Below are 22000 nucleotides of genomic sequence, written 5' to 3'. Positions count from 1 at the left end.
GCCTTGTATGTACAGGAGGAGGGGTCAGAGTCAGAGTCTGGGGCTGAACAGGGACAGGAGAACGAAAGGACGACTCTTCTGCGGGAAGAAAACGCGCATCTTGTGCTTTTTTTGCGCATTTTCTACCTGCCGCATATCCACGTCCTTACTTGTGTTTCCCTTCTGCTGAGATGAGGAGTTAATCAACACGGCCACCCACTGCTGATTAAGATTTGAAGTTGTTTGAAAGAGTTTGGGTAAGCAGCACTTTTACGCACAACATTGTGCCAATCTCTCTCCCCTTTATTCCACTTGTGATTTGTTCCCGTTCGTTTACTGTATCTCTCCGTCTCTCTGTCTTTTTCTCGTGCTCTTTCGCTTTGGATGTCTTAAAACGTACCCTCATCAAACGAAACTGTGGATTTTTTTCAGACCGAACTTCTGCGATAATAAGCTTTAAGTTCTTCAAACCGCAAATGGCTCGTTTAAACAACACGACTGGAACGCCGGCTCTCTCATTCGTCCTGGTATCTCTGCATGTTTTATTTAGCTTGATATTTACCCGTGCAATGGTGAACTTACACTCATTGCCCGGGCCAGGACAGACGGGGATGTGTGAGAACATCTGCAGCAGCGTCTCCTCTGCAGCTCTCGGTTGTTCGTCCGCAGGAGGGAGCCACAACGACGATGGTCGGTAGCTGTAGGCTTGAAATATTTTTAAGTATTAAGTTCTAATATGGTGCGTCCGAAAGTGTGGTTTTCCTTGCCGTTAATGGATTTGAATTGTTAGGAGGTGTGATTTGATTTTACTTCAAGTTACTTTGATTCATTGATTAGTCGTCTTTAAAAAAAAAGCATAATGTAAAATTGATTCCTGGACTTTCATTGAAAATGAAACAATTTTTTCAAAAGAGGTAGAAGGTTCTCTTAGTTTTTTTTACTTTGCAGAGCGCAGACTTTTGTAGCCTAATGCAACAGTCAAGGCTGAAGTCTACATCTGCTGGTCGAGATCCGGTGGAGATTTTAGATGTTGATTTGTTGGAAATACACTTGATTGAGGCTTTATTGACATGGCGAGTCAACCTGGATTATCAATCCGTGTGCAGTGTGCACTGTACCGGGCCCCGATTTGCACAGGCCCCGAAGGCCTCCTATCAAGTGTGGTTTATGATAATTTGATTCATAATTGTCTTTGGAATATCCGCAACGGGGATAACAAGGCCAATAAGACTCCTACAGGTTTTTCTATTTTTCCATCATTTTCATGACATATACTTATACATTTGTGGAAAATCACAAAACGGGAGCAATGTGCACATCCGCCGGAGACAGCTGTTCATCAGAGGTTTGCAGTAAGGCAAGGGAAAGCCTCTGGAGGGCAGCAGAATGAGGCCCTGTGAAATCTTGTGGTGTTAAAAAGAAAATGGCCTGTCTCAGTTGACTCAGTCGTCGCCTGCTCAATTTTGCAACATTGCTAAAAGTATTTTAGTTCAAAATTCCCTTTACTTGAAAGTGTAGGTGCCAAGTTTAGTCAGCATAAATACTTTGACTTTTAGCCTTTGACTCGGAGGATTCTTTTGGTGCAACAGTGAGTTCTTCATTTAGGACTATGTATAGTTAGTGGATCTGATTGAGCTCCCATTGGTTACTGCTGATATCTGGCACCCTTTACATTGGAGAAAGGAGCCATGTTCAACCCCTGATCCTTTGAAACTATCTTTTGAAACCTGTTTCATGACTCTGTGTTTGCCATTTTGTAACCTGTTCAACAGGAACTGGACTTTTCCTTGTACAATGAGCTTAATCTGATGCCAGCTTAACCAGATGCAGAATCTACATTTTCTAAATTACTTTTGCAATGATCTACAGCCATCTCCATAATATGACAAAAATCCTATGGCAACATTCAGCAATATTAGAATACAACCAGCAAAAATGACCAGCATCCCAATTAAAAGGTATTCCTTGATTTAGGTTTTAAATCTATCTCTTTCCATATCCGCAATTCTGCATTTTTCAGACCTGTCAGACAGACATAATGAAGATGCTGGGGTTAGAGGTCATCGCCCTATGTCTCCTTTTGGGAACCCTGACTCACGGGCAGAAAAATAAGTGCTGGGGTGAGTGTCGTGAAACAGTACATGCCATGTTTATAAGTTGACACAGTTTTAATAACATGTCATCAAACATTTTTGTTTACCCCATTTTGCACTAAGGCTTTAAGGTATGTTTCATTTGCGTTCCCTCCAGAGAAAAATGAATGTACCGTAGAGGTGTTCTTCACCGTAGACACATCTGAGACCATCGCCCTGCACGAGCCGCCTCCTGGAGCGCTGGTGGAGAGCATCAAGGTTAAAATTGGGCCTACACATAAGATACCCATTTTTTGATAGTGTTATTATGCTTAAATGCCAGTATACCACGTGAGCCTTATGTTTTATTATGTGTTGTGACTTTTGTTGCAGGACTTCCTTGTGAAGTTTGCCCAGCGTTTGGATGATGCAGAAATCAATGGTGTTGTGCAGGTCAACTGGAAGATCGGTGGACTACACTTCTCTCAGAATAATGTTGTGTTCAGTTCCATTACGGACAAGAACACTTTTATCACTGTAAGTGTTACACAGACAACACACACATATGCCTACAGAAAGGGGCGGACACTGAGAGCTAATATTTCCCCCCCAGGTGCTAAGTCCAGACACTACTTTTCAAGATAATACCTACATATTTTGTATCCGACTGTTCTTCAACTGTCTTGATCATTCTAAAAGGAACAAATGAAAAGTGATTACATAAAATACATAGGTAGGGTAGGATTGGGGCTTCAGCACATTCAGCAAGAATTTTGGCTGGAGTAGAGTTTACAGAACGAATGTTTGTCTGAAAGATCTGTTACATTCCATGACGCAATAATCTGTGCTGTCGTAATGGAAAATCAAGGATCCCCAATCCACGATGGAATTTGAAGATGTTAAAACCTAAAGGATGGAGGGCTTTCAGGAAAATATTCAGGATTCCAAAGCCAAACATATAGGCATGTCATCTTCAGTGATTTTTGTTTTTTGTTAATAGTTTCACTTATTATTGCCAATGAAGATCAAAACTGGGTAGCTCTGTTTTGGGGCAGTAAAATGCTGTGTCCTGATACTTTCAGGGAAGCTAAGGATCTTTGTCCCCTGGACGTTTGCCTGCTTATCCCAATTAGAAGTCCAGTTTGAAGAAGTTTCACTGGTTTCACACTGTTTCCAGGGCGTCAGGAACATCGCCTACCTGGGTAAAGGGACCTACATCGACTGTGCCCTCGGCAACATGACAGAGAAAATGGTGCGCCCAGGCGCAAACCCCAACGCCCTCCGATTCGCTGTTGTCATCACGGACGGCCACGTAACCGGCGAACCGTGCAATGGAGTCAAAGCGGTTGCGGATAAAGCTCACGAGCACATCAAGATATTTGTCGTAGCAGCATCTAAGAACGTGGAAGAGCACATGCTAACGGATATCGCCAGCAATCCTGCATCTGTCTACAGGAGGGACTACAAGGTTGTGGATCTGAGCCAAGGCAGAGCCACCATACATACAGAGACCATTGACCACATCATCGAGTCCATGGTAAGACACAAAGACACCATAGACACACAAGAGAAACCCGGCACACAACCGATGCCTCTCCTGCTCACACATTGTTCCTTTTCTCTTCACAGAAACATCTGGCTTACGTAGATGTAAGAATGCTCACCCAACTCATGATCATAAAGGTTTGTGTTTCAGACTGCATCAACACTGACTGTTTGTCATGCTCGTCTGTTTGACACAGTGTTTCAAAACCAACTGTCTGGAGACAAAAGGGAGTGACGGTCAGAAGGGCAACCCAGGACAAAAAGTGAGCTTCCACACACACTTACACCTACAGATTTCAGGCATAAATCCCTTTATTCTTCATACATGTTCCCTCCTTTGATTTCCTTGACTGCAGGGAGCCAAAGGAGACAACGGCGACCCAGGTTCGAAGGGAGGAAGAGGTCGCCAAGGAGACCCTGGTATCGAAGGTCCCATCGGTCTGCCCGGTATTAAAGTAAGACATTCGACAGCAACTGAGCCCTGGTTAACTATTCGCTTCAGCACGACAAAGTTTCTGTCTATATTGTAAAAACAAATGTTCTTTTCCTGCCTTCTCTCTGCAGGGAGAACCAGGTCTTCTAGGCGACAAGGTGAGGCATGCACTTCTGTTTTTGAATAAATGATTGGCTTTTATGTGAATTATTTATGTGAATTAATAATATGTTAATATATGCGCATATAAGGCTCATACGTTAAATAATTGCTGGTCGTCTGTCTTCCCACAGGGAGAATTGGGAACTCAGGGGAAAAAGGTAGGATTTTGTTTTTCAGTTTATGATCTACCATCTAACCAAATCTATTCATTTTCATACATATTGTTGCGGTATGGTCTTTCTTTTCTAATAATTTCTCTCTTCATTGCTAGGGTGGGGGTGGTAATGCAGGACGCAATGGGACAGATGGGCAGAAGGTAACTAGTGCTAGGAGCAAGTTTTTTTATTACCAACTTACTAACATTGATGTTATTTTGAAAGTTCCTAAAAGAGCATGTACAATTTTGAAGTGACACTCTTGTTTTGTAATACTATTGTCCTTTTTTCCCAGGGTAAATTTGGACGAATTGGCGCTCCCGGCTGCAAAGGAGACCCAGGCGAAAGAGTATGACATTCAACATGATTTAAAGAAATACTGCATCCATAGTGCATTATGTAATGGCATGTTTATAGTGAGTGTTTGACGTCTCTTAGGGTCCTGATGGTCACCATGGGGACGTTGGTGAACGTGGTTCTCCTGGAACTAACGGAGAAAAGGTACATGGTCTTCACAACTAAATCCATCGGCCATACCGCTTCCTAAAACTCTGCCTGACTGTGAGCATGTGGTGGTTTGTGTTTTCAGGGTGATCTCGGTCGCCCTGGAAGATCTGGCCCCCCCGGAGCAAAAGGAAACAATGGACCACCGGTAAATTCGGAACTTTGCTTTCCATAGGTTGGAGGAATGCAGGGGGAGAAACGCTTACCTCTGCTTGGTGCTTTGTTCACAGGGAGAGAATGGAAGTCCTGGATCACCTGGCGACCCTGGAGACAAAGGAAGCGTTGTAAGGTTCATCGTCACAGACAGAAAGGCTGTCAAGCCGACAAATTGCCTCATGCTCATCTGTGTGTTATTTTTTTTAGGGAATCCCTGGAGCTCCAGGAAAGGGCGGAGAGTCTGTAAGAATGTCCAATTCCAAATGATCATGTTCCCAATCGATAGTCTGCAGTGGTAGTGCATTGATTTTCTCATATTTCCTGCGTTCTAGGGGAGAAGAGGAGATCCAGGGAAAAAGGGTGATCAAGGGCCAGACGGCATTAAGGGAAGCAAGGTAAACATTTAAGTATGCAAATGTGAACTTTTTGCATTAACTCCAATGATGTATTTCTATGAGAAACAATTTTCCACCTCTTGGGGGCATAATGCAGTTGTAATGTTTCAGGGTGAAATGGGTCCAGAAGGCTTGAGAGGACCTCCAGGTGAAGTAGGAAGCAAAGGAACAAAGGTAAGAAGAGTTCTGTTATCTGTGTAGTATGCATTCATCTAACTAGGGTACAACTCTTTAATCTATCCAGTATTGTTGCACCTGCCATCAACTTCCTCTCTCAACAGGGAGACAATGGCCTGCCAGGCCCCAGGGGACCACCAGGGACAGGTGGAGAGGCTGGGAAAAAAGTAGGTGAAGGCTCTCAATTGGACATCTTGTGAAATAGATTCCTAATCTACTTTACATTAAATCGGTTTGTGTGTCAGGGTGCCGGTGGGGACCCTGGTGATGCGGGACCTCGAGGAGAACCTGGACCGATTGGACCAAAGGTATGCGTCTCTGCGAATGTGAAAGTGTCTTCCTTTTACTTTTTTCAGCTGTTTGTCATGACTGTTTATTTTGTTTCTATTCAGGGAGATCGTGGAAGACCTGGCTTCGGCTACCCTGGATCAAGAGGAGCACAGGTAACGTTCGCATGCACTTCATCTCAGTACATGTATTTGCTAGAGGGACACACTTGGCTCTCAAACGTTCCTCTGCTTCTTTACAGGGTGATAAAGGAGATCCTGGGAATAGTGGGCCTCGCGGCAGCAGAGGGAGCTGCGGGCAAAGTGGGGCTCCTGGAAATAAAGGAACTCCCGGAGACGATGTGAGTAACTGACTGTAGTTCGATGAATACCGTTAGCGGAGACGAAGGTGCAAGTAGACAATGCAATTTTTGTTCGCTCACAACAGGGTGTGCCAGGATCTGAGGGTGAGCCAGGCGGAAGAGGGCAAAGAGGAGACCCTGGCCGGGATGTAAGTATACATAAAACGCATTGTAAACCAGGTACACGTACACGTTGCATCCAGTTAGGAATTGCCAACTGAAACTGGTGTTTTTAAATGTTTACTTGTTACAGATTAGCATAATCTCTAGCAATCCCAACCCAGATGAAAGCCAGAATTAGATTTTATATGTTCTCTTTCTTAACAGGGAGGTCCTGGCCCTGAGGGTGATCCCGGCCTCACTGTAAGAACATTTCCTTCAACCACTCTTTTATCACTGGCACATCAAGAGAAATGCATGCCGGATATATTGATGTAACGTTTCTTCCTGCAGGAATGTGATGTTATGAACTACATCAGGGAAACGTGTGGCTGCTGTGGTGAGTTTAGCTATTGTGTTTGTGTGGATCTAAGCATACTCGGATAAGCTGGTTGTCACAGTTTGTGGTTTCTCTGCAGACTGTGAGAAACGCTGTGGAGCCCTGGACATCGTCTTTGTGATCGACAGCTCAGAGTCAGTGGGTCAAACAAACTTCACCCTCGAGAAAAACTTTGTCATCAACACCATCAACAGATTGGGATCATTTGCCAACGACCCCAAGTCGGAAATAGGTAAACATGCATTTGTTTATGCTCATCTGGTTCTTTAATTACTTAAGAACCACTACTGTCTGCACATTGACAAAAACTGGGTGTCAACACAGTTGCATGTGTTCCCAGGTACAAGAGTGGGAGTTGTTCAGTACAGTCACAGTGGAACCTTTCAGGCCATCCATCTCGACGACCCCAAGATTGATTCATTGTCTGCTTTTAAGGTGTCAAACACAAACTCATGCAAATTGCTTTGAAGATTATTTTTGGTTGTAACGGTGACTGTTTTTTGTGTTCCAGATGTGTTTTAATTAATCAGGGCTGGTGTAGTGTCAGAACAGATGTGACACAGTAACATGTTCCTCTCTCTATATTTCTCACATTTAGCGATACATATTGTATTAAATACAATAGATGGTAGAGAAACATTAAAGTATCAGCCTAGATATATATTTTGCCAATAAATCCCATAAACATTAAAACACATCAAAAAGTGAATCTATTCCACTATTTATTTTCAATGAATTAAATTTGAGCGTTCGGCTGCCAAAAAAGTCCATGTAAATGTTCATCCGCAGCTGAAAATATTCCCCAACAAATGCAGAATTCACTCCTGTTTGAGATACGCCTGCTAAATAGTGATGTGGTGTCTGTAGTGATGTCACATCACTGTGTGTGCACGTCTCTTACATTCCAACCTCCACTATCCAGAATGCAGTGAAGCGCTTGGAGTGGATTGCCGGAGGAACTTGGACTCCATCAGCTCTCAAGTTTGCCTACGACAACCTGATCAGGGACAGCCGCAGGGCCAAAGCCAACGTCAGTGTTGTTGTCGTCACAGATGGACGTTTTGACCCCAGAGATGACGACACGCTGCTCAAATACCTCTGCGGGTACATGGTTATGAGGCTGAATTTGGTGATTTATAATGAGTGTTTGTGTCAATGAGAAATGGTCCAACACAATCCTTGTATTTGTGTGAGCAGTCGTCCCGGCGTTGATGTAAGTGCTATTGGTATCGGAGACATGTTCGAGAAGAATCAGGACAATGAGATTCTGAATAGCATCGCCTGCGAGGAGAAGAGCAGGGTTCTGGGCATGAGGCGCTTTGCAGACCTAGTGGCAGACCATTTCATCGGCACAATTGAAAACGTTCTATGCCCAGGTATACACTTGTGCGAAAAGACACATTATATGCAGTACGTTCCCCTAGTGTTTTATTAAGCTGTTATGTTCGGTACTTCTTTAATATTCTTTCTTTACCTTGCTTTTAGAACCTGTCATTGTATGCCCTGATCTCCCTTGTAAATCAGGTAAGATTTTAAATTAACAGGAAACATTTCTATCTCCTCTTCAAAGATTTTCAGCATTTACGGCAAAGTCCACAGGCTAACATGAAGTTCCTGTCAATATGTCAAATTGCTGTTTCTGAAACTGACAATACTTCGGTTAATGACAACTTCTGTCATCACTTTCTGTGTTTATAACCAAGTGCAATACCATGATTGTCCTTGAGGAGAGAAAGTGTGCACTGCTATCCCCGCTGTTATGATTGAACACGCCCTGCACTTCTCTATGACAGCAGGCTTTCACCCTGAATTTAAGTGTGGCCCTTCAGAACAGAAACAAGCGTCTGGGCCTTCTGCTGTGCCCAGACAACAGGTTCTTTGAAGCATACTGATGCCTCCAAGCAGGGCCCCCCTGCCTTCCAGCTACGATAAGGATTAAACAAGTTGTGTCTTATATTTAGTCTAATTTTGTTTCATCAGTTTGCCTCCTTTGCTATGATGCGGTAAATTTGTGTTGCTGTAAATCCAACCGACAAAACCAAAGCTTTTGCAATTTAGTCCAACTCGCTGTATCTACGGCATCTTTGTTGGCTGTGATGATGCGTCGTGACTGTGGGACTCCGCCCACGATGTCGTTCCGCACACTTGTTTCAGGAGGGGGCGTCACAGAAAGGCCAGCCCCTGCACCCTTGATGTTGCTCGACGGGGAAGGCAGCCCTTCATTGGTCCCCACCTCTTTGGAGGGTGTAGCCATTCTGCTGAACGGCCTGAGTGAGCAGCAGTACGGGGTTGGCGTTGCAACCATGGCGTACACAGCCCAAAGAGCCAAACTTACCCAGGGAGTGAAGCGGCAGAAATGGACCAAGCTGTTCATCGACTCCTTCAAATACGTCTATGGAGACATAATTGGAGACCCAGAGAAAGCCTTAGGACTCTGCTAATGCCAATATGCTGACCATGCTACCTCCTCATTATGGTCGCCAATAGCCAAAAAGCTTACCGCTGGACATAGAATAGATTTGATCAAATCTGTGGCCATTTTCTAGTAATTTCTCTAGTGGTGTAGTATTGAATCCAAAACGATTGAATGATATGATGCTGGCCCTGTCTTTACATTTCAAAGCAGCCTAATATACAGTCACTGTAAAAAAAAATGGGCCCAAAATCAAAATGTCATGCTCCTGAATATTTTTGAATCAATATATAGGGAGCTGTCTATATGAAAAATACGTCTGTTGAAATATAACACATATCATTTCTTCTGCCTTTGTGGAGGAACGTTTTCCATTCACATGGAAAGTAGATCTCATTTGTTGGGGGCAGATGGGTCTATAGACCCATTCATGGCACTCCTGAATAGTGAACAGTGGCTCTTTGATGAAGCTTTATTTCCACTGTGAATCACAAACTCACAAAATCCCTCAGATGGCTTTTTTTCTTTTGTTTTTGCTGTTTTGCACATATCCATGGTTACGGCCTTTACTTTTTTCTTGTGCTCTGTGAGTGAGTCATCTTGGTGAAAAGGCCAAGACATTTGGAAACAATCTGGTTGTATACACAGTTTACTGTATATGAGTCTCGAGGTTGGTGTATGTTTGGTCAATTGACTGACAATGAAGGAACTATTGTATGTTATGCCGTTAATTGGTGCATGTTTTTTCTTGCATGTGGCTTGGCTTGTAAGGTAGGATGACTAACAGCGGCTTTAACCAAATGTCCTGCTATTATTTTAGCGCTGTGATGGAAACTTACTGATGTGAATTATGCTGTTATGTATAACATGTATTCATGTTTAAAATTGCCATCTCAAGAGAATAAAATCATAGAGCAAAATAAAAAAGTGTTTTCTTGATGAGGCCACACCACTGATACGAGAAGCTTATGAAATGCTAAACTGCAACTAGCATTGAGCTCTATTGAGAGGCCAACACCAAAGTGTGTTGAAGCAATTTTTTTTTTTTACTGTTGCATCTGCGTTCCAGCTGTATCTCGCCGAACACCTTGTCTGATTTAGAAACCCATCTACCTATGTGTGTGTGTGTGTTCCAGAGCCCGCAGTGGCTAGCTGTGTTCAGCGGCCGGTGGATGTGGTGTTCCTGTTGGATGGCTCTGAGAGGATGGGACTGGATGACCACCGAAGGGCCAAAGAGTTCATCGAGAACGTGGCTCGCCGCCTCACCCTGGCCAACGGCCAGTCAGACGAGCGGAACGCCCGCTTGGCTCTTCTGCAGTACGGCAGCCCAACACAACAGCGGGTGGAGTTTCCGCTCACGCACAATCTCACCGTGATTACTAGTTCGCTCGCTGGGGTGACCTACATGGATTCCTCGTCCGATCTGGGCAGCGCTATCACCTATGCAGTCAACAATCTTGTGATTCCACAGGTAAAAAAAAACCTTCAACCCATTTGTATTCAGATGCGCTGCAATAACGATGTTCAACGATGTTTTGATTTTGCTTTCTTAAGTTAGAGGAGAAGACCAATACCACTCTCATGTCAGTACAGTATAGACAAAGATACTGTGAACTGTGTGAAAACAACAAATTGTGGTTTCTCAGGCGGATGTAGTGATTCCCTTCATCAAGGTAGAGAGGGGGTCACCAGCCGAGAATTAGTGTGCATGTAACCTCACAGAAGTGTCATTTCTACATTTTTTATGAAAGATTTAACAAATGCAATATATAACATAATCATGTGTCCCTTCGCACTTGTCATGCTAAGCTAAACTAGTCTGCCTGTAGATCCACATTTACTGTTCATCAATGCATGTGGTACCGATCCTCTCATCTCGTCTCTTGGCAGCATAGCAAATAAGCATAAATATCCCAGAATGTCAAACTATTTGTTCAAGTAACTCACACACGCAGAGAGAGCAGCCGCACCGTGTCTCTGACCCCAATGGTCCTTTAGTGTGAACCCCGCTAACGAGGCCCGTTGTGTTCGCAGCGGGGAGGGCGCTTGGCTCGACGCAACGCCGAGCTGGCCTTCGTGTTCGTCACGGACGGCGTCACGTCCTCCGAGCAGCTGGACGAGGCCGTGTCGACGATGAGGCGAGCCGAAGGCGTGCCCACGGTGGTCGCCGTGGGCACGGACACGGACGAAGACGTGCTCCGGAAGGTGTCGCTAGGGGACATGTCGGCCGTCTTTCGGGGCGCCGACTTCGCCGGGCTGAACAAACCGTCGTTCCTTGACCGCTTCATCCGCTGGATATGCTAGTGAGGAGCCGCGGGGTTAGAACCCACAGTCCGAGTGAAGGCCCGGCTCCTTCAGCCCACACGTAAACACACGCAGAGCGGCCACCGGACGACTGTGATCATTAAGGCGGCTACAAGATCATATTACAAAGGCCAAAATTATCCACGTAGGACACACTCACACAAACACATCGGCATGCAATGTCATTTGTAACTTGAACCTTTTATTCATTCTAAATCTATGGTCAGCCCCTACTATCATAAAAAATTGTCCCAGAAGAGAGGTGTATGATTATTGAATGTGTATGAAACAAATTGTACTCTTTACTTTGTTGTTATAGGTGTTTGCAGTCTGCAGTCCCATCATATTGTGTCTCCACTAAATGAGTCAGGTGCTGAAATAGAAATAAAGGACACAACCATTTGAATTGTTCTAGAAAACCTTTGACATTGTGTTATGCTGCAATTCATTTGTTGTGTACACTTATCCTTTAAAGGGAGGAAAGAATATCACATTTAGCCATCGAGAATCGCACTTCGTTACTACACATGTATTGGCAGACGAACATAAATAAACCAATGTGTAAAAATAAATTCTGAATAAAGCCTAATGTGGTGAAACAAAAAACGTTTTTTCTATAAGATATTCCGAAGTGTGATGTGTTTATTCACTTTTAGATCCATGTGTAATTTGCTGCTGGGATTGTATTATGAAATGGCTCTCAACAATTGTTTTAGTGACGGAAATACGGATAGTAACATGTGCATAACACATACAATATTTTATGTTTTTGGAATGTAAAATTGATCCCCTCTTTTAACAAGTGTAAGAAAGGGTTTCTGCCTTTGGCTCCCTCTACTGTGCAGAGACATTCAGATTCGAATTAAATCTCTCTCTCTCTCTCTCTCTCTCTCTCTCTCTCTCTCTCTCTCTATATATATATATATATATATATATATATATATATATGCACACAGTTAGCTTAGCATACAGATATTCGGATGTATACGGATGCAACGTGCAGCTAAACAGATTAATACAACCTTAATTAATCAATCATTATAAATGATTTTCATAAATTATTAATTATATATTGTGTGGGCAATAGTGCACAATGATAAGTCCCCGTCCACCTACGGTTTCACAAGTTACTCTGCCTTTGCATGAATTTAAAGAAAGATGCTCGATAGTATTGACCGCATGCCGTCAGAAGGTTTGACCACTCCAGGACACCATAATGCAAGAAGACCAGAGGGACGTCACATCGTCTTTCATTTCTGGAAACATCAGTGCAACGGTGAGTCTTCTGTCGAAAGTATTGCTCCTAGCGCTGTACATAGTCTAAAGTTAATATTCGTTGAGATGCATTTAAAATGTAAATGACCGAAGTAAAAAGTATTTGCTGTTTAAAAGGAACAACTCCTGTCATTCCGGTGCAAAGTTCAAAGATCTCCACATTACGTAATTTGGGGAAGGCATTCCCTGTAGACTAACGTCGCATAAACATTATTGTTACAAGTTTGTTTTCATAAGAAAAGTGTCACTGTCACTAGTTTTGGGGTTGGAGGTAGTCATGCACAATAATTAAATTGCATAAAACGCCATGGAAACCGTGTGTACGTGTGTGCGTGCGTGCGTGCGTGTGTGTGTGTGTGTTCCAGGGTTGCCATTATGATGGAGTCCCTCTCCTCGCTTTGCACCCCTGCTTTGGTGGTGGATCTGGACAAAGTGAACAGAAATGCACAGCGGATGATTGAACGCTGTCAAGATTTGGGGGTCCAGCTTCGTCCTCACATGAAGACCCACAAAACCCTGTATGAACACAGACACACAGAGACACACTCACACAATACATTCTGTCATGCAGTTGATTTATCTATACAGCGCCAAATCACAATTTAAGTCATAACCTTACCATGCGTTACATGTAGAGCAGGGTTATATCAAACTCTTTAATTCATGGAAAACTAACAAGCAATTTGGGCAGTGGGTTAAGGAACCGTCCCTCTGCCGTGACATCTTGGGTTGAGAGAGAAACTGACGAAGAGATGCACAACAACTGTGATAATATTGTTGGATTCTGGAAGTCCCCCGAGGGAGATCACACTACGATGAATCAAAAGAGTCACCTGGTTCGAATTTTAAAAATCAAAAAGTATTTAATACCTAAATAAAGTGATAAGGAATACAATTTACAAAGTGAAATACAATGTGAATAGTGATATATTTCGCGAAATAGAGAACACTCTGACCAAGTTAAAGGTGACTTATCAAAGAGGCTGCAGGAGAGTTCTAACAGTTCTTCTCTCAGTTTGGTATTTTGAAATCTCCAGGGGGGCATTCTAATGTCTTTGGCTTCTTCTTCAAAGTGTCTCCTCCTGGTTCATCCTCTTCACATCCAAGTGTGAAACTGCCACAGTAACCTGAAACCTCTCTGTCCTATCTCTCCCTCACATCCCAATGCATTCTATGCAGTAACATATTGGCTTTATGCCTCAATGAGTGAATGTAACACAGCATACATAGTTTGCCTTCATCTTCACGAATATATATGGATCAATTGGAGATTCCAAGAGACAAAATAGAGCGGCCTGGTGATAATAAGATGTCCATCCTGGAAGTAACTAATTCCTACACTGTATGCCTTGATTTTGAAATCTTACTTACATTTGAGGGATGTTGACATGGCCTGTGTCTTTGTATTTGTGTTCATGTCCAGTGAGTGTGCTGACATTTTGACGAGTGGATCACGGAGGTGCATTGTGGTTTCCACACTGGCCGAGGCCTCTTTCTATGCCGACCATGGATTTGATGACATCCTCTATGCCTACTCTCTACCATTTGATAAGGTCCTCTTTTCTGACACGCTATAAAGATGTATTCATGGCAGAAAGGTTTGCAGTACTGTCCCATATGTTTCTACATTACACAGTGCCACAGCAGCAAAAGCGCTGGATAAGTCAAAATGTCTGTGCACAAAGGTGATGGAAGAGAAGCTCATAGCTGTATCTTATTAAAACAATTTGGCATGTGGTCGGGAAGCAGCTCCATGAAAATCTTGGGGAAAAGTCAATGACAAATATAGGCAAATGAGAATTTGCACCGTTTTGAATGGTTAGATTGATTTCTTGCTAACAAGCTTTGAATTTTGTATTCTACTGTATGACAATTGTATACAGTACATCATTTATTTACTGGTATTAAGTAGTATTAAATTGAGAAATAGCTTTCCTTTATTGTTATCTGTAAATGTACCAATGAGCCAGCATGAACAAGAGCTCGGCCGTTAAGCATTAATGTTGATTGATTGATTTTCCGCCTATTATGCTGGTTAGTGTAATTAACATAGATCTGATGTAATGTAAAAGTCTACCCAACAAGCCTCCAAATGATTTCTCTAACTTGTTTCTGTGTGTGCTCGTAGGTGGAGCGCTGTGCAGCACTGTCGGAGAGGCTGGATCTCTTCCAAGTTTTACTGGATCATCCTCATGCTCTTGATCAGCTCAAAAAGAGACCACTGAAAGACGGTCGGCTGTGGCACGTCTGGCTCAAACTCGACTGTGGCAACGGGAGAGGTAAGGGTCCAAAACGCGAAGCCAGGACTCGCCTCATCGTCTGCTGATGGTTGATCTCCTCTTGGTTCTGTGCCGTAGCCGGTGTCCTGCACTCTGAGCCTGAGGCGCTCAGATTGGCTCTGGCCATCGCCGGGACAGCGGGCATGGAGCTCACGGGAGTGTACGCTCACTGTGGGAACACCTATAACTGCCGAGGGGTGGAGCAAATACAGGCTGTCGCAAAGGAAACCACTGATTTGACCTTGCAGTTTATGAAAAAGTATGTAAATAGAATAAACACCATGGCAGTTCAAAAGAAATGCAGGTAGGGGATAAATTGGGTCCTATTTCACGAAATGATTTTTAAAAAATCAACTTTATCTCAGGTACTCATTTTTTTGTACAATATTTCTTTGTGATTTTGCTTTCAATGAAGTTACATGACCTTATTGGCAATTATCACAATAAGATGTCAGCACAGCTACTTGCGTAATCTATCTGTGTTCCAACAGAATGCTCTTTGTAGAAACATTCAATAAGGATTTGTTCTCTGGCAGACTGAGCGCTGCTGGCATCACCTGCAAGTCCAGCATTGGCTCCACTCCTTCCTGCAGCCACCCAGTCGAAGACATGGCGCAGCTCAGTGAGGTGCATCCTGGAAACTATGGCTTCTATGGTGTGTGTATGGATGTAGCTGTATAAGTGCACCAGTTGGTTTATATATTCAGCAAATAAATGCGGTTGTTTTATGCCACGGCTGTCTTTCAGACGTGCAGCAGTCTGTGATTGGCTCATGTAGCCTGGAGGATGTGGCTGTGAGGGTTTTGACGAGAGTCATCGGACACTGTCCTCACAGGAACCAGCTCCTGATTGACTGTGGATGGACTGGACTCAGGTACCTTCATCAATAGTGTTTGCCCTGTTTGGCGGTTGCAGAATGAGACTTTTAACTGCTTACTGTTTTGAGCTGATCTAATCTATGATCTAATTCATGATGAAAGATAGCATACTCAAATGAAGGTTATTTTAATTTATTTCCCTTTGATTGACCTGTGATATTTCCTGGCCTGAGCAAATACATTTAATCAACAATAAATTACTTTTGTTTTTTAATATCATTCTTGCAGCTGTCTATTGTTTTTATATTTCCTTTAAATCTATATTTGGTCACTGTCCTCAGTCTAGATGGAGCTGGAAAACTTCCCACTGGATATGCTGTGATTGAGGGACACCCAAACCTCAAGTAGGGTTGTCCACTCTTGTCTCCAACTTTAATACTTAACTCACATGTGACTACGGTTCTAAAATATATTTCCCCCCAGGTTGTTATCTATGACCCAGGAGCATGGGAGATTGGAGCCCATCTCCGGTCCGCTGGACTACAGCAAATACCCCCTGGGCTCTCTGCTCCAACTTATCCCCTACCATGTTAGTACAGTTCCATATGGAGCCACGGTGAATGCTGTGTCAGCTTTTTCATCCCTTGAATGTTGTTTGACTTGCTCTGGGTTTTTTTACAGTCCTGTGCCACTGCAGCGATGCATCCTGTGTACTTTGTGCACTCTGAGGGCCGTCTGCTGGGGAAGTGGACACCAACACGCGGGTGGTGAACTAGCTAGCTCAATGAACGCTAGATGATGGAATTCTTGAAGCAACTCTTTTCACCTGAAGTTTATTCAGTGTACGGGGATTCCAAAACCTGTGTTTTATTAACACATAGTACTTTTGTATACCTATAGTTTGAATAACAAAAAGCTCTTAGACTATGTTTTCACCCCTCATTTGATCAGTCACCTAGCTGTGTTTATTAAAGGAGTCGGAATGACCAAGATGGCAGCAATTAATGACAGTTTTCTGCTGCTGTGTGTGAGTACTCACTTCAGCCTGAAAGAATAAATACAAATGCAATGCAGTGTGGTTTATGGCTCCTTTCTATCAACAACATAGCCTAGAATGGTTTGTTTTAACCGTCCCGCTTTCTGGAGTGTCCATATATTTTTGAATATCCATTATTTTATTTTTGCACAAGTTTTGTACCGTCTGTGAAAGTAATTATTATAAAAGGCTCACAGTTCAGACCGTGTACAGTGTGCAGAACAGACGATGGTCACTACACGTCTTACTGCATACGCAGTAGGTGTAACGGTCATGAAACTGTTGAAGTTAACAATGAATTATCCTACAACTAGTAGGACTAGTAAGACTATTGTACAAGAGATGCTGTGCTAGTCGAAGTACCACTAGTAGTCACTAGTCACCGGCGCGGATAAACGTCATTAACATGCGTCTCCCGTCGCATCAAAACTATGTAACTTAAAGAAAGTGATGTCTCTCCCTAAACACCGCGGTTGTCTTTTCCTAACTCCTCATGAATTCTCCTAACCATCTTTCATTGAACCCGTGATGTCTTCCACAGAGGTCAAGGACAAGTGGTTAGGAATAGAATATTTCTTCACTATTCGATACCAGCGAGTCTCAACAGCGAGCAGGTTGTGTTAAGTGCATTCTGGGGAATGTGGTTTTGTTGAAGCTTACGTTCTGATTGGTCAACGTATGACCTTTCACTTGTCACGTGGTTTAAAAACTTCAGTAGAATGGCGCGGAAAGTTGTCACAATACACAGCGTTGCTTTCAGTTCATAAACGTGTTTTGTTTACATTTACCTCGTGCGATCCTGACTCACTATCTGGTAAGTTGTAGTCCTTCAGACGCATTTGGTCGCGGTGCTTCTTTCCCTCCAAACGTTCAGTGCGCAAGCGCTGTCCATTGTGGCCAACTGTACACCTCATGTCACTGCACTACAGGCTGCTAACATTGCGTTAACATGACTGAATTAAATTAGCGATGAGTAGGTTAGTTCGCGTTTAGCTTCCGTTAGCTGCTGTCACATCTTGTGCTGTAGCTCCCTCTATTCATCATGAGCGTGTTGGAGGTGAAGTTCATCGGTGATGGAGACGCTCTGGAGCACATCGTGGATAAACAGGAGGGTATGTGCACCGACCAGTCACTTGTCACTCTCCTGCACTGATGTTCGGGGACCATCTCAGATTTTTGGTCTTCTCTGTCTCATTAGATCTGACCTGTCTGTCCCTTCTCCCTCTTGTGTATAACTGACAGGTGTGCAGAGCAGCAGTGGGTCTGTTCAGAAGATTGTAACCTTTAAGAGTCCAGCAGGACCACGAGCAAAAGAGGATGCAGGACACGATGGGGACGAAAATGGAGTCCTTGATGAGCAAAACTATGTCCAAGCTCTAGGAACAGGCAATGCAGAAGGTGAGTTTGAAACCTGCATGCTCCTGGATACCTGCTGTAGGCTTGTCCAAATTCTACAAAGCTGCCTTAGCAGGTTTTTCATTTTCGTTTTTTTATCGTCCCGAGTGGCCGGTCCGCCTGCGAAAACCTAGGGGGGGGATACACTAAAGTGGTTGCATTGTTTTCTTTTGTTTTGCAGAAGATGAAGATGGTATATACAGAGTGGCGGGTTCCTCCATTTTTACCTTTAAAAAAGCCAAACGTGGACACAGCATGGCCCAGACTGGTGAGACCCTCCGTCCTCTTCTGTTATACCACGTGTCATACACATGATTACTAGTTTGTCAGCATATTTCATGCTGTGTGTTTTATGCTGGGCTTTTTTCATAGCAAGTGAATTGGCACGGACCCCAGGGAAAGGTGTAACCTTCAGCGCGGCCCCCGGCATTGAACCCTCAACTCCCACCCGGAGGGGCCGCAGTGAGTTCGAGCACACGTCCCTTATTTTTTTGTGTCCATCCTTTCCTGTGTCGATTTGCAAAGAACATGCGTATTCTGTCTTTCTCTAACTAGACCAAAGAGGTGGAAGCAGGACGCCACAGAAGGTAAGACTGGATGGGGTTCTTTTGTCTAGTAGGAACCAGCAGCCTTTTTTTTGAGGACGTTGCCATGTTTCTCGACGGTATTTCTTAAGAGGCCTTGCTGCATTGTCAGAGATGACGTTTTCTCAGTGTTGCCTTTGCTTTTTGTGAATGACAGAGCAAGAAGGTTCAGTTCGTCTCCACGACACCCCACAGGCTGAGGAAGAGAATGACAAGTGAGCGTGACGAGCGAGGCATCACAGAGGTTAGTACACTGATAGTTAGACCTTTGCTAAGCTGTTCGATGCTCTCAGCTCCCAGCTTACGGTCAGACAGCGATAGTGAGCTGTCGCCCTCTGACTCCGGGGGTGATGAGGAGGAGGAGGAGGAGGAGGAGGAGGATGAAGTGATGGAGGAAGAGGCGAAAGGAAAGAAGGAAAACCAGGAGAACTTGAAGACCCTAAAAACACCCCGTAAAGGTTCATCTGCCGCGCTCTACAAGACTCCTGCCAAGAAAGTCAAGTCCACATCAGAAGCCCTCAATCAGCCTGGTATGGTTGAGGAGTATTTTGAAGCCCATGGCAGTTCGAAGGTCTTGACATCAGACCGCACACTGGCACGTTTACACACCCCTAAACTCGACAGGGTAAGTATATGAGAGCCAGTGGTCAAATACAGCTAAGGAGCCGTGCTGCCTTCTCATTGAAGCTCATTCTCTTTTTCTGATTGCAGGAGACTTTGGTGCAACTTTTAAAAGGAAAACCCTCCTGCTGCTCCGAAGAGATCCAGCAGCTCCACAGCAAACACCAAAAGCACTTTAGCAAGTGGATGTTACAGTTACAGTGAGTGCAGATTGGGCCTTCTTTATTACGTGGCTTTTTTTGTAGTGTTAAGATACAGCACAAAACACATTGTGTTCGCTTGTGTAGGTTGGGATTCAGCGTGCTGGTCTACGGTTTGGGAAGCAAAAAATCTCTGCTGGAGGACTTCCGTCAGGCTCACTTGGGTCAGGAAATCCACCTGGTGGTCAACGGATTCTTCCCCTCCATTACTCTTAAATCCGTTAGTATACACAGAAAAATGTCCTCTAAATGAAACTGCTTTACTTTTTTTGCGCACATATTTGTCCCGTATTTTCCTCCTTTGTACACCCATTGACCGGCAAACCAACGTTTACGGAGATCTGCATCCATGAATTTGAGGGTTGTATCAGTGGTCATATTTACGGATTTTTTCCGACAAAAACTCTTCAAAGAGATTCATTCTCACGTAAAAATTCTTCGTTTTAATAATGGCGGAGTTATAGTATGAAACCGGAAATGTAAGACTCCGGAAAGCATGTAGTTAGTTGACCAATCACTGCCCTGCGGGCAAATAGGTCAACACACGCAAGCACGCAAGAGGGGGTGAAAAGGCACGCAAAGGGGCTCTTGCGTCTGCGTATCATTGCGTTTTTCTTAAAACGCAGAAGCATAAACTAGGCTTTAGGGGCCAAAGACCATTTTGAGACAATCCCAAAACATTTTAGTGCAGAGAAGAAATACGCAGGAAAACACTTAAATTGGTATTGAACGACAGTTGGACATACTCCTGATTTGAGGAACACTTTCCAGAAACTGGTGTCCATACGTTTAATTATACGTCATAAGGCCGTCACCTCTTAGACTTGGTTGGTTTTGGTCTTTTCACTGGATTTTCTATCCGGCCTTGTGATTTAAAAGCAATATTGCTAGTTTTATTTTCTTCTTTTTGTGTATGCTTTCATTGCAGATTTTAAATGCCCTGACATTTGAGGTTCTCGAGCATCAGGGAAGTTTCCGGACCCCCTCAGACCAGATCCAGTACATCGCTCAGACCTTTAAAGACAGTGAGTGTGTCCATCAATGGTCTCTGTCTTACGCTAATATTTCAATGCTTCCTTTTTACAATTGAAGAATGTCGTCATAGGCCCAGATCTCCATGTGTACCTGCTGATCTACAATATCGACGGACCAATGCTGCGAGCAGAGAAGACCCAGAGTGCACTGGGGCAACTGGCGTCCCTTCCCAACCTGCACCTGGTTGCGTCTTTAGACCACATTAACGCTCCGATGGGTGAGTGTGTGTAACTGCACTGCCACGTTGATTGTGTTGAAACGTGTCCTTGTAGCTGAATCTTACCGTTCTGCCAGTGTGGGACCAGTTTAAGCAGAGCCAGTTTAACTGGCTGTGGTGGGAGTGCGTGACTTTCCAGCACTACACGGAGGAAACGTCATACGAAAACTCGCTGCTGGTGCAGCAGACCGGCGCTCTCGCTCTGTCTTCCCTTACACACGTGCTACGCAGCTTGACATCCAATGCAAGGTACCACACACGCCTTGATAGGATAATCCGTCGGGGCGGTTAGGTAATTCATGAATTACTGAAGTACTTCATGGCTCTGTGTCTCTTTTCAGAGGAATTTTCCAACTGTTGGTTAAATTCCAGCTGGAAAACAAAGATAACCCTTCATACACAGGTACAACATAAAAGTTCTAAATGCTATCCAGGTCTTTTGTGTGTATTATTTTTTTGCTTTGTGATTGTAATATTTTCCATTCTTTGTGAAGGATTATCATTCCAAGATTTCTACCAGCGTTGTCGACAGGCGTTCTTGGTGAACTCCGACCTCACACTGAGGACTCAGCTGACTGAGTTCAGAGACCACAAACTGATCAGGACGCGCAAGGTGGAGCCCTGTTTCACCTCAGAATGGCCGACCCTCATTCTGTGTGACACCTCTCCACTGTTGGTCACTTAATGTTTATTCCCATGATTCCCCAGGGTGCAGACGGAGTGGAGTACTTGGTCGTCGCTGTGGATGCAACCACTTTGATGGACTTCCTGGAGAACGAAGGGGGAGACTGAGACAAAAAGTTGTACTGCTTGCACTTCATCTACGAACGGCCAGCTAAGGTTAATGGTTGAATCTGTCACTGTTATTAAAAACCCGGTGACATCTGATCCACAGAAGCTGTGAGCCCAGCTTACAGGCACTGCACAATTTTGAATGAATGGTTTTTCACCTGTCAGAAATCCCCCACTAGTGCTCTGTTTACATTTTGTCTTTTGATGTATGCATATATTAAATACCTGTGAATTAAAACACTGGGAGTGAATTAGTTAATGCGATTTCCTCTCTTTACTTACAAAAAAAAGATTTACAATAGGCAAAAGGTACATTCTTATTGTAC

At 43.8% G+C, this 22000-nt stretch overlaps 3 protein-coding genes across 7 annotated transcripts; all 3 read left to right on the top strand.

The window, feature by feature from the left end:
- Positions 1-46: 46 nt before the first annotated feature.
- col6a2 (collagen, type VI, alpha 2) lies at positions 47-12046 on the top strand. Of its 2 annotated transcripts, XM_037458244.2 has the most exons (32): positions 47-236; positions 2000-2099; positions 2230-2330; positions 2445-2588; positions 3229-3588; positions 3681-3701; positions 3794-3859; positions 3953-4051; positions 4161-4187; positions 4323-4349; positions 4463-4507; positions 4642-4695; positions 4785-4847; positions 4936-4998; positions 5081-5134; positions 5214-5249; positions 5339-5401; positions 5513-5575; positions 5683-5745; positions 5824-5886; positions 5971-6021; positions 6108-6206; positions 6293-6355; positions 6534-6569; positions 6660-6705; positions 6785-6937; positions 7046-7140; positions 7628-7809; positions 7903-8081; positions 8191-8229; positions 10255-10589; positions 11153-12046. In XM_037458244.2, the coding sequence occupies exons 2-32, from the start codon at positions 2018-2020 to the stop codon at positions 11420-11422; spliced, it is 3042 nt and encodes a 1013-aa protein (XP_037314141.1). In that variant the 5' UTR covers positions 47-236; positions 2000-2017; the 3' UTR covers positions 11423-12046. The 2 variants fall into 2 exon arrangements, with proteins under 2 accessions (XP_037314141.1, XP_037314142.1); XM_037458245.2 differs by lacking the exons at positions 10255-10589; positions 11153-12046 and adding an exon at positions 8860-9676.
- Positions 12047-12599: 553 nt separating this feature from the next.
- Positions 12600-16867, top strand: zgc:162816 (uncharacterized protein LOC571260 homolog). Of its 2 annotated transcripts, none has more exons than XR_009942458.1 (10): positions 12600-12698; positions 13063-13215; positions 14121-14250; positions 14826-14976; positions 15055-15235; positions 15513-15631; positions 15724-15850; positions 16141-16198; positions 16278-16383; positions 16476-16495. XR_009942458.1 is itself a non-coding variant. In XM_037458297.2 (10 exons), the coding sequence occupies exons 2-10, from the start codon at positions 13073-13075 to the stop codon at positions 16563-16565; spliced, it is 1110 nt and encodes a 369-aa protein (XP_037314194.2). In that variant the 5' UTR covers positions 12601-12698; positions 13063-13072; the 3' UTR covers positions 16566-16867. The 2 variants fall into 2 exon arrangements, 1 of the variants encoding a protein (XP_037314194.2); XM_037458297.2 differs by having other exon boundaries at positions 12601-12698; positions 16136-16198; positions 16476-16867.
- Positions 16868-17338: 471 nt separating this feature from the next.
- orc2 (origin recognition complex, subunit 2) lies at positions 17339-21982 on the top strand. Of its 3 annotated transcripts, XM_037458269.2 has the most exons (16): positions 17343-17644; positions 17858-17942; positions 18073-18228; positions 18407-18493; positions 18598-18687; positions 18781-18812; positions 18967-19024; positions 19103-19434; positions 19521-19630; positions 19718-19850; positions 20559-20655; positions 20736-20882; positions 20960-21131; positions 21224-21285; positions 21377-21495; positions 21591-21982. In XM_037458269.2, exons 2-16 carry the CDS (start codon positions 17873-17875, stop codon positions 21672-21674), a joined length of 1749 nt encoding a protein of 582 aa, XP_037314166.2. In that variant the 5' UTR covers positions 17343-17644; positions 17858-17872; the 3' UTR covers positions 21675-21982. The 3 variants fall into 3 exon arrangements, with proteins under 3 accessions (XP_037314167.2, XP_037314166.2, XP_062413679.1); XM_037458270.2 differs by having other exon boundaries at positions 17339-17942; positions 18410-18493; XM_062557695.1 differs by having other exon boundaries at positions 17343-17942.
- Positions 21983-22000: the final 18 nt, after the last annotated feature.

This window comes from Pungitius pungitius, chromosome 15 (genome assembly GCF_949316345.1).
Source record: "Pungitius pungitius chromosome 15, fPunPun2.1, whole genome shotgun sequence".
NCBI lineage: Eukaryota > Metazoa > Chordata > Actinopteri > Perciformes > Gasterosteidae > Pungitius > Pungitius pungitius.
The sequence above is the reverse complement of the archived record's forward strand: the minus strand, read 5'-3'. Positions and strand labels throughout refer to the sequence as shown.